Raw genomic sequence first — 12,430 nt, forward strand, 5'->3', positions numbered from 1 at the left:
TAGTATGATTTCATTTGACTTCTTGATGAAAGCAAATCCATGCTGTACCACATCGCTTTTGTCTAAGTATATGTTCGTTGAGTATGTTAAGGAGCTCAGGTATCTCTGGGTTTTATTCACAAGTGACAGAAGAAAGGAGCCGGAGATTTACAGGCTGTTGCTGGACTTTGAGGTAAAGCGGTGTGAGTGAAAAACCTCGGCGATAGCCTGAGCTGGGTAGTGACAGAATGATGAGATCGTCAATACAAAGGGCAGAAATGAGCTTTCCCCACGGGCCGTCGGGGTTCGGCCTTAACAATAGGTGGAGGAGCTTGGTCACTCGAGAGGGTCTCAGAGTAGAGCTGGCCCTCCTCTGCATCAAATCAGGCATTTAAGGTGCTTTAGGCCTCCTGGATGCTTCCTAGAGGAAGTGTTTCAGGCACGTCCAGCCGGGAGGAGACCCCAGGTGGCTGGAGTAAGGAGGTCTGGTTACCTCACAGGCATGAAATAGTGATTATAATCACATAAAACTATTGTCTGAGTAAATGACTAAGTTACTGTTGTCTCCATTTACTACGTCTGAGTAACTTTTTGCAGCTTTTTAGTTTTAAGTCAACACATCGTCACAATAAAGATGCATGCCTCTAACCACTTTGTGTAGTTTCCTGTGCTGCATCTATGCTAACAATAACTTTCACATTAAAAATGTTTTTGGTTAATTGTTGAGAATAACTTGATGAGAAATCACACTGAACTGATAAAAAGCGAATTAAAGTCAGGAGCCAGGCGGCTCTGTAAACATGGAGGGAAATGATGAAACGCTGATGGAAGTGAGAATTCCTCAGTGCAATTTCTCATCTTAACGTTTGACTCTAGTTGACACTTTGAGTGGCAGACTGCTTTGTCACTTCTCAGTAAGACTAAATGTGTCTGGACTGTGAAACAGTTGGAATCGTTTTTTTCCTTTCTTTTAATGAATCTGTCTCACTGGGTCTTGGCTCTCTTTCTGCTCGGACTCCCGGCACGTTTTAATGAGCCCTCGGTAAGATTACATTTCTTCGCTTTATGTCTCAGGCTGTTAAACCTTAAGGTCTGACTCTGCTGCAGTAAAAAAAGTCCTGAGCTATTTAATTGATTCCTGTAGGGGGGCTCTTTGTTTATTCTTGGCCAGAAGGTCAGGGTCAGCCTCGTCCAGCCTCTGAAGCTGGACGAGGCTGGGGGCTCAACGTGGGGACGTTGAGCCAAATGAATGCACTGAAGATGACACCAGAAACCAAAATGGTTTCGTTCCAGGCTTCAAACATGTTGATTTTTACATTTTGATGTAGAAGTCACTAGAGAATGCCTCCTTTTAGAGCCAGCCTCAAGTGGTCATTAGAGGAACTGCAATTTTTGTTACCAAACTTTTGCTTGATCTTTTACTTCCACTTACCTTTTTACGCTGAAACTTACGTCTCTAATCTGTATGGGTTGGACAAAAAATGAGGTTGCAACCTCAGTGTTAAAGTTCAAACTGTCATAAAAGTTGTATTTTTGCCAGAGCAGTGTTGCCGGATCACACTGGAAGAGTAGCATTAGCAGTAGAAGAAATTAAAACTTGGCTGTTCGCAGAGCTTCGGCACACACCAGGAAGTCTTTATGGATGAGCGTGCATCTCGGAGGCTGCTGCAGAAGTTCAATCATTTCATTCTGACTAGAGATACCACCAGCTGACTGCAGTTTCCCAGAGATCTGAGAACATTTTATTTACTTGCATCTCAGAAATCCATTTTGGCTCCAGGCCATTAGGATAAGAAAGGAAGGGAAGGATTCCCTGTTGTTATGCAAAATATACGGTCCAAATAAAGTTCCTTTATATGTCTTCATTAAAATCTTACCAACTTGTCTCCACTGACACATTTTATGTGATTTTCAGAGTGCGTACCGCAGATTTCAACACCAAGCCATCATTCTTCATTCAGTGTATCTAAACCCTCTATTTCTCCCCCACCCTCCAGATTACGGCTGTGATGGAGATTACGACGATGGATTCTAGCGGCAGCCCCTCTCGGTTGCTATCCTCAACTAGTGTGGACAGTTTTGAATTCCCAAAAGAATCAAATGTTTACTACGGGACACTAAGTGGCTGCAGCTACAGATGGTGGAAGCTGTAATGGCGAGCAGAATGGGAAATTCCCATCAGGAATAAATGTGTGCGAATAAATAATAATTAAGCTCCTCATTCCATTTGGTGTCCCAGCTGGACTGACCTGGGAGGACATACTTACTGGATGCTACCAGAGATGGTTAGGTGGAAGTGAGTGGTGCATATATCAGTGCAGGACACTGGCAGACTGTAGTGCTCACACTGCGCAATCAAGGGTTGTGCTTCCAGTAAGAACTGGCTTAGATATTTGGGCTAAAGCAGAGGACCTGCAGCAACTTGTAAATGAATCAAATGAATCAATGAAGTCAAAAGGTTCTTCTGATTTGTAAGCTGGTAGACACTTGCCAGCACTTGCTTGCTTGTTTTGCCTGACAGTGAAACTGGACGTCCTTGACTTCAGTCAGTTCGGCTGATAGTACAGTGAACAGATTCGTGGATACATTAACTGCAGTAGAAGGACAGCTAGTCTACGCTTGAATGCATTGTAAACACCAGTCAGAGAATTAAACCACTAACTTCCAGGGCCTACCAAAACCACTCTACCTGTCGGGATATGGGCATCAAACCTCTGAGTTAATCTTGAGGTGTTTGGTGGTAACTTTAAATGCTGCTGGAACAACAGTCGTGAATGTAGACCTGTTATAAAAAGTTGTAACTACTTTACCTAAACTGAGCCCAGTTTGAAAAGTGTGTTTCTCCTGACCTGCAAATACCAAAGCAGCGGTGATGTTGAATGGATGAATGTTCACAAATGAGTCCCTCAGATGTTATAACACAGCAAAAATAAACGGATCGCTGCATAACCCAGTCTGCTTAAAGCTACACTTCTTAACACTTGACCACGCGTCACTTCCTCTCAACTATAGCATCCTTGGAAAAACAAGCAGGTAGCGTGAGATCAATCATCAGTATTTGCCAAGCTAACATCGGTTTTCTGAATGCCTTATCGATTTAGCAGACAGACGCGTGCTGTCTGCTTAAACCCAGTATTACATACACGTTGCCTTCAATATGTTTGAGCTAGGTTATGGCTTATGTGCGAGTAAGGATGTCATTTTAATTTAAAATGGAGTTGGTTAAAGGAATACAATATTTGGATTTGTTTTGATTTTGCTGTCGATTTGGTTTGTACTTGTCCTAATTATTTATTGATTTATTTGGTTATCTATAATTAACGCATGAGATGGTATCATCTGATTTTCCTTGTATTCCTTATTCCTGTTGCAGACTACAGAGGTATTTCTGCAAGATTATATTTTCCAAATGAATAAGGGAGTTCAGCCAGAGTGACGTCTGGTTTTTTTTTTGTTTATTTTTAATGAATTTTGTGTTGAAATGATGAGTGAAGCAGACTGTGGCCTTTTCACTGTATCCACATAACAGTATTTAATGATGCATCCTGGTTCACCCTGACTGATTGCTGCTGCTGCTGCTAAGTCTTCATGTTACATCTGCCTAATGTTGTGTACCTTTACTGCTGCAGTAAAAATGCACTAAATGGATACAAAAATGTTGTTTTTTTTTTGTCTGGTTTTTGAGAAATGTCAAGTGACGATGTAAATGCTTTCTCCACATCACATCTGCTGTTTCTGTCCTGAGATGTCCTTTGAGTCCGCTGTGTTCCCTCCGTAATACAGTCATTATTTTTGTCATTTTGCCTTTCTACACTACAATGGATTTGTCTTTCAGCCTTTTGAATTAAAGGAATGAACAAAATATTTCACTAACCACTTAAAATTAGAGCTGGTTTTCACAGGCTCAAACGTATCTGGACTAATGTTTGATGAACACGTTCATGGAAAAATGTGTTTGTAATTTTGTCATTATTTCATGACAAACTTAGGAAATAAAACTATATGGTATAATCCAAAAATTTGAGTTGAAATTAAATGTTTGTGAGAACATATGCATACAGTATACATAGAGTTGAAGTGAAGCAAATGTTTTGAATGTCCACAAAACACGGCTTACCTCAAGATGCAAAAATCTGATCTCCAGAAAGATAAGACTGCTAGAAAATCCATTTTAAAAGAGTCTTGTGCAATGATGGAACAAGCTTCTTTGGACAGATGAAATCAAAATGAACATGCACCAACGTGTGATGAAGGAGTAGTTCATGATCCACAGTACACCACATCATCTGCCAAACATGGCAGAATAACTGTGATCCGCGTGCTTTCATTTCCATCATATTGATGTTATGAATAAAGTGATCTCTAAACTTCAGAAACAGTGAGAGCTTCATTGTTCAAATGAATGACCCAAAACATACAGCATGCATGCCTTTAACTCACTGCAGTCAAACCTGAAGGCAGACAGATCCACAAAGAGCAACAACTAAAGGTGGCTGGAGTAAAAACCCAGGTCGTGTTCAGACCTGAAAACAGTATAAAGTTTCTATCTTAATGACATGTTTGCATAAGATTGTGCAACAGCATGCAGCAGACATGCTGTTGAGGTGTTTTTCTGTTGGATAACGTCTGAAACACCCACCAACCCGCAGCAACCTCAAAAACACAGCTGTACATACAGGGGATTATTGCTTGAGGAACTTAATGGTGGTAAACAGCCCTGTTTTGCTACCTTTGGGTGACCTGGTGACTTTCAAAAGTTCCAGACTACAACAAAAAATTAATTGTTAACGAACAGATGACCATATGCCTGGCATTATTGTCTGTTGGTGTTTGAAGAGCCTTGCTAACATGCAGTTGTGGTCACATGTTTAAATACACTCATCGTGAGAATTTGGGGATTCTTATGATTCCTTTTTTCCAGCATTTATCTTTAATGACTTTAAATAACAAGAATTGTTTAGGCTTTCTGTAATCTACACAGGGTCACTTGCACTTTGGCCGGGCACCTTCTGTTACCATCAATATTTGACCACTCTTCTTACCAGAATTGGTAGATTTGTATTGGTTGTTTAGTCCACAACATTTCACAGTACGGTTGATGTCCGGGCTTTGGGAAGGCCATTTCTTAAGCATTCCAAAACCAGCTTTGATATGCGTTCAGGATCACTGGATCCTGTTGGAACACTTGTGTCCAAGTTTCATTCATGTAGTTGTTGATTTAAGGTGAAGTTGAAGCATCGGAATCAGTCGGTACAGTATTCTTAGGTTTGAAATCTTCACCTTTCCTGGAAACACTCCTTGTCATTGTGGCTAAAAGCTCAATCTTTGGCTTGACTGACAATAAAACTTCTTTCAGAAGGCATTAGCCTCTTATGTAAGGGTGATGGTTTAGGTCTTCTTCCAGACCTTTGCAAAGTTGTAACTTCTACTTATGTACAGTTGTTTAAACTGATGATTCTGGAATCTGCAGTTCTCCAGAAATGGCTAAAGAAACTTTACCAACTTGTGTAAATCTATAGTTTTCTTTCTTGGATCTTCACTGAGTTGGACTTTCCCATTGTTCCATGTATTGGGAAGTCCAATGATCGCTGTCAAGCAAATCCTTATGTTTTTTTTGGCCTGTCCCGTTTGGTTCTTTAGCCGTCAGAATTTATGTCCGAAGGCCAGCAAAGATACCCGACGGATTTACTTTAACAAGTGGATCATCACAGCCTTGCTGTATTGGTCCATTTGATCAACCTTATTATTTATTTTATTTTTTATTTATTGTTACAGACGGAACAGACATGGCCGGGGGATAAGAAAGGGAGAAAGAAAGATAAAAGAAAAGAAAAAATAGAGGGACAGTGAGAAAGGACACTTAAAAAAAAAACAAATCTCCCAGATCACCTGTTGAGAGAAAAAAGAGCAAAATAATAAACACAGCACCATCGCATTAATCTAGTAAATAACAGTAAATACTAAATATTGAATGTAGTTGTGGAGCACGCAGGACCGACAGCGCACAATGTGCTTTGAGGTAGCAAATCCTTTTAATGCCCACAACAAGAAGCTAGCAGCTGTAGTCAATTGTTAGGTGTTACAGTAACACACTTCTTTACTCAGGCTGCAATACCATCGCACACTGGACTTGGTACAAGCTCTTTGCACATCATATTCTACCTATAATTTTCCCCCACACTCCCTTCCTGTATCAATAACCTTTATGGATTTCTTTAAGTTCACCTTTGAAAGTGTCATGTAACTTTGTCTACATTTATATCTTTGAACTGCTCTGTAGAATACATTGAGTACTGTATTGTTCTAAATCAGGAGCGGGGGAACTCTCTCGGCCTTGAGGGCCGGTGTCCTGCAGGTTTTAGATGTGTCCTTGATCTAACACAGCTGATTTAAATGGTTAAATTACTTCCTCAGCATGTCTTGAAGTTCTCCAGAGGCCTGGGTGTGTTGGCCCAGGGTGATCTAAAGCCTGCAGGACACCGGCCCTTGAGGCCTGGAGTTCCCCACCCCTGGTCTAGTGAAGGCTGTCTTATCATCATTAACTAGAGACTTCAGATATGTTTGTTTGAAGGCTTAATGTTGTTAGGCTAGCAACTATTTTCATGTCCATTTATTGCGATTCTTTCAGATTAGTCAACCTTTAACATGCTTCCTTAGCCCAGTTTAATCTGGAAGTGTTTCTGAGGCCTTCTGTAAGCTTTTTTTTTGTTGCTGCTGTTTTTGCTGCTATGTAGGAAATAAATTCAGGACAAGTGAAAACAACTTTGTGGCGTCTTCTGGCATCTTTAGCTCTGAAATGAAGCAGGGAGAACATCCAGATAAATCAAATCAAACAGACCAAAAATTACAGCTGTCACAGAAAATGAGCTGAAAAAGACGACCCTGATAGTGCTGTCAGAGAAAATCACTCGGGGGAGAGAAATGAACATGAGCGCAACACCCACTGAGAAAGTGAAGTCAAAATTAAAGTGGCCCAACGCTGTTATGCTGTCAAATGGCTATGGAAGGACGAGAGAAGGCTTTGCACAATGTTAACAAAGCGTCACTACAACACGGCTGCCTTTGTACTCCACTTGGTAGGAACTTTAGAGATAAACAGAACCTACAGCGTTATTTTAAACGTGCTCGTTTGCTTCTGTTGTCTTGAAACGAATTTGACTTGGACTCCTCTTGTTGACTTGCAGTGAACTGGGATTTTACTCAGAGTGACGTTAGTTCAAATGATCATGATTGACTTTGACTCTTGACAAACAACTTGAGGCTTGATTGCTTAAACATGAGCATCATGCAGGCACAGCCTCACTGTGTTGAGCTATTGTTAAGGCTTATATGTCTATGTGTATATGTTATATGATTTTGTTGAGTGAATGTTATTCTTTTATTTACTCAGCGCTGTGGCCTTTGTGTATTTTTTATATACTTCTCTTCTTTTGCACTGAGCATTTGTTTTAAATCCCTTGGTCGTTATGAACTTTTTCAGTCTTTGTTTCACTATTTCTATGTGGAATTGAACTCAGCTTGAACTTTTATAACAGACGCCTGCATTAGATCAGGCGCAATCCAGCATCAAGACAGCTTTTCATTAGATAAGGAGGTTCACTGGTACTGCTGGATCACTTGAAGTCTATGGATTCTTGCAGTTTTCTGAAGGCATTGTTGTTGCCTGAGACATTGAGTAACCTATCTCTTGGTGCGTGTGAAAATATTCTATGGAAAGATGAGTCACTCATCAGAGTGGGAGGAAATCTGAAACAGAGGCGGCACTTTACAATCAGATGATGTATGCTGAAGCCTCTACACACCACGCTGTTTCCTTTTGAGGCAAACATTTCTTTGCCTTACAAAGCTGTGAGTGTTATGCGGCTTTATGGGATTCATGCTTTTGTTGTAGACCCATTTATGGTATTTTTTGCAGCTATTGTTTCTTTTAAGTCGATGTGCATGCAGAAATATGAGCTTACCCGAGGAAAACTAAAGAAAAACTGCCTGATGTAGTCACCAAACTCTATCCATAAGATATTTAAAATCATGATCATGTTTTGGGGCAGAACAAACCAACAACTTGGTGCCACAAAGTCAAAACTAACAATCAACATATTGACTTAATAAGATAAATGTCAATTACATGAACTGCATAAGACTGTAAGGAAATAATACTGATGAGTGGATAATGTGTTAGCCATGGGACTGACTGGTGACGGGTCACTTCTCTCCCTCTGAGAGCTGGGATAGGCTGCTATAGGGCGGGAGGCGGGGTACACCCTGAACAGGGCTTTATTTTGTGCTTCCTTGAAGAGCTTTTGGATAAATTGTTGGAAACTTAACTACCTTAAGGAGTTGTCTTCGCCACTGTCCTTTGCTGTCGACTCAGCTGCTCTCCGTGTGGAAAAGGGAGGAGCTTCATACACAGAGTGTAGGACATGGCCAAACTGAGAGCAGAGGAAAGGACCATAAAACAACCGGCTGTGGCTACGTCATGTTCAGTCTCCAGAATGGCTGGCAGAGCTGATCCCGTGTCCGTCCCATCACCACCAACTGTCCGCCCGTCCCCGAGCCGGGTTCTGCTGGAGGTTTCTTCCTGTTAAACGGACGTTTTTTCTTCCCACTGTGGCCAAGTGCTGGCTCAAAGAGGTTCACCTGACAGTTGGCATTTTCTCTCTTTACTTTACAACATAAACCGCCACGAGGTGACTACTGTTGTAATTTGGCTCTATATAAATAAAACTCAATGGAATTGAATCTTAATGCGATTTCTTCAGTAATTAAGTTTTTAAACAGATATTGTTAGTTTGAAAACGGGCATGTTCCTCAGTTTAAATAACAGATCATATCTGGGAAACCTTAAAACATTAGGAACCTTCATATTTCAGAGCTGGCAAGTTAATTTCCAAAACGAAATGAATAAGATGAGATCTCATGAAAGTTTAATAACCCACAAGGAGAAAATCAGGTTAAGAAACACCCCCCCCCCAAGGACTTCCTGATATACCTCACAGTGTACCATCATTTGTTTTAATTTTGTGCGACTGGCCTCGGCTGTAACCTTCTTTAAAACGATGAAGCCGCATAAACGAGGATCACTGACTGAAGCTTGTCTTTTAATATTTCCTGACCTTTAATTATCCTCAGTTAAATGTCGCTCTGTAAAAGTTAGTGGTTAATGACCTTGTTTTAAAACTAACAAAGAAAAAAAAACATCCAGAGATTCAATTTTCTACGCCCAGTTAATTTGGAGTGCATCTAAATGAGTCCTATTAACAGATTATTATACGGCGTGAAAATGTCACAAGTAAGCCCTGAGCCGTCTTGGGGAATTACCATCCTGTCGATACTCACCAACATCTGAAGCTAAGTTGAAACAGAAGGGCGCCGCAGGCCTTTTGGAGCAGAAACATTTGACAAAACTATTAAATTACACTCTATGTGACCCTCCACCAGTGTCCCTTTTCAGGTCGACTTTTCTCCTAAGACGCTCTGGAAAATAATTTCATGCTTTATGATGCTATGTAATTGTGCTGTCAGGTCAGCTTTCTAAGGCCCCCCTCTCGGTTTTCCACCCACTCCCTCTTGCCTGCTTGTTCTCTCCCCAAGGGCCGACTGTACCTACACAGCTTTTCAGTATTTGCCAGCTCCCCCCTCTGCACTTAAAAGTTTTACTGAAACTTAATCTTCCTCCGACACCAAACTTTTGCTCTAACCTTTACGCCGCAGCTGAGTGAGGGAGGCAGGAGGAATAAGAATAAAGCGTGCTGCTTTTGCAGTGTCTGCGACCTTTTTCACCTTTTCCGCAGCGAGCGAGCGAATGGGAAAAGGATTCCTTCTGCCAGTGAAAACTGTCCCTTGTGTGAGCTGATTAAACAGATTTATTTATTTATTTATTGTAATTCTCGTGAGCAAAATTCTCTGTAAGCGTGACTTGAGGAAAAACTCGGGATTTAAAAAAAAGAGAAGCTCGTCTTTCCTTCCCTAAACTTCCTCTCTGCTCTTCCCGTTTCCGTCAGTACAAAGAAAGAAGCACAAGCAGTTTTTTTCCTTAGGTGCTTTTTCCGGTGTCTCACTTTCCTTTCTCCCTACTCTCTCATCTTCACCTTAATCTCACACTCTCTTTGTCTAAACAACTTCCATCTCTTTTCCTTCTTCTCCTTTTCCCAGCACCTCTCCTTCTTTCTGTCTGACCTACTTCTCGTCTTTCCTTCTTTTCTCTCCTGTTTCCTGTACTCCAATCTTATCTGATCTCTCTCCTCAAAGGATGAGTCTTGTTTATTTTTCTAAACTTGGTGTATTTCCTAATAATGTGTCTTGCCGATTTCTTTACACTCTCCTCCTCTGTTGTAGAAATTCAAGAAAATGAGGTTGTTGATATCAGAGGAATGATCACATTCTTTCTCTGACTTTCGTTTTGTGCGACGTTTTGTTTTCCAAAATCATTTTAAATGTCTGTGGTGTTTACATTTGCCTAACAAGGGAAAAAATGTGTGGCGCTACCTGCTGTGGTGACCCCATGTTTATGTTTTTGCACAGCTGAATGGAAGATGTGCATTTGAAACTCCGCCAAGCAGTTTGTTCGTCATTCTGTCTCTAAACACGATAGCAAAAAGGTTTGAATGAATTCTGATCACATTTTTTAGGAGTATAGATTGGGGTCATGTCAACAATCCATTATTCAGCCATTGTTATGTCTATCAAGGACTTCAATTCAATGATTTATTGGTCAAAATTAACAAAAAAACCCTTATAACTTAGAAACTATGATTCTGACAAGTGTGTGCTGTATTGTCAACATATAGAAAGTACCATATTAAAGATCATGTCACATTTGACCTTTGACCTCTTCTTCAAAGTAAATAGATCTGAAGGTCAAAATATCAAAGTTTAACATATTTATTACATTTAAACATTTAAATGAATTTTCCTACACAGTGACATAAATGCTAATACTCAAACTCAAAGTCATGGCAAATATATTAAAATGGGTTTCAACAGGGTAAATAACAAAAACCTGCACTTTGCCCTTTTTTTTAACTACAAACTTCTTAAAGTACATTTAAAAAGACCAAAAACAGCAAAATGAATATATACAAAACACAACATGATTCCCTTAAAATAAGAAACCTGCCTTAGTGGAAGTTTGCACACTTGGAGCGCTCCTTGTTTTACTTGTTCCCTTCAAACTGCTATGTTAAATATTAAACGCATTTAAAGGGAAATGCTCTGAGCTAAAATGAACTTGACTTGACCTTGAAGGCCGCGCACACACCAGCAAATGCTCATAACATGTGAGCAAACCCAAGCATGCTGGCAAGCCAGGAATATGCTGTCTGGAGGCAGTCATATCAGCTCTCCATTTTCTTTCTTACGCCCCCTGACACTGTGTCCTCAGGACTGCACATCTTGCATTCATAACAATGGAATATTAAAGGGGTGCGGTACGAGGCAGAAACAGCTCATTAGCTTGTTCAGCAACGGGACAGTAAGTTCACACAGTTTATTCATAAGACAAATATCTTCCATCTACTACTGTCTCATAAAAGCCTTCTAACCATTCGTCTTTTGTGGAGCAGTTTAAGCCCCTGACAGAGGTGGTTAAATAAAAGTTGATGGTGCAATAGAGCGAGTGCACTGGGATAGCTCTTTTAGTCTGGGACGCTGTGTTCCCACAGTGGTCGGCCTTCACAAGTGAATCCACAGATGGCAGCGATTCCATTCTTTGAGCCACAGACCTGTGACACGCAGGGCTGGCCAGCTCTCTAATATTACTCCCTCCTCTATTCCCTGTCCTATCATCCCTCTATAATTTGCTTTCCTATTTAGTATTCAGTGCTTTCCTTCTTTCCATTATTTTAACCGACATCGGTCCTGCTTTTTAAAGAAATATTCCTCCTTTATTTACCAAACCCCTAATGTTTTCTCTCTTAACCATCCCTCCATTTGTAATTTCTCTAATGCCCCCGCTCTACTTTATTCTCTATCCACTTTCTTCACCTCTCCTTCCCCCCTCCACCTTATTTTCTCTCCAGTCTTTTTAAAAGCCCATCATCATTTCTTTCTCATTTTTCTCCATCGCATTTCATCCCTCCGTCGGTAACTCTTCTTTTTAATGCCCCATCACTCACTCGCTTTTACCCCTCTCCTTCATTGCTTTCTTCATCTCATACTATGCCCCCTCCTTTTTATTTGCTCCTGTCTTCTCCCTCTGACAGCTGCAGTTTAGCCACTGAGCTAACTTCTCCCTGGAGGCTGTGTGTGTGTGTGTGTATGTTTGTGTCTGACTGTGTGTTGGTGTTTGACTCAAAGGCACCTTTACTAGGTGAGCCAGCCTCCCAGACAAATAATATTCTGCTGCACTTGTGGGGACCCATGATTTACATAATGCATTCCCTCATCACAACAAACCTAACCCCATCTGCAACTTTCATATCGACTTATCCACGCCTCGCCTCGCTAAATCAAG

General features: G+C 40.8%; 1 protein-coding gene across 1 annotated transcript in view; it reads left to right on the plus strand.

Moving 5' to 3' along the window:
• LOC102302709 (transcription factor IIIB 90 kDa subunit) overlaps window positions 1-4,468 on the plus strand; it is a 124,267-nt gene extending 119,799 nt beyond the window's left edge. The window contains exon 19 of the mRNA XM_014340700.2: window positions 1,977-4,468. Within this exon, the coding sequence (XP_014196186.1) occupies window positions 1,977-2,014 (38 nt within the window). The 3' untranslated portion in view covers window positions 2,015-4,468. The remainder of the gene's footprint in view (window positions 1-1,976) is intronic.
• The last annotated feature ends 7,962 nt before the right edge of the window (window positions 4,469-12,430 follow it).

This window comes from Haplochromis burtoni, unplaced genomic scaffold (assembly GCF_018398535.1).
Source record: "Haplochromis burtoni strain Fernald_Lab_line unplaced genomic scaffold, NCSU_Asbu1 Contig_396, whole genome shotgun sequence".
In the NCBI taxonomy this organism is placed as follows: domain Eukaryota; kingdom Metazoa; phylum Chordata; class Actinopteri; order Cichliformes; family Cichlidae; genus Haplochromis; species Haplochromis burtoni.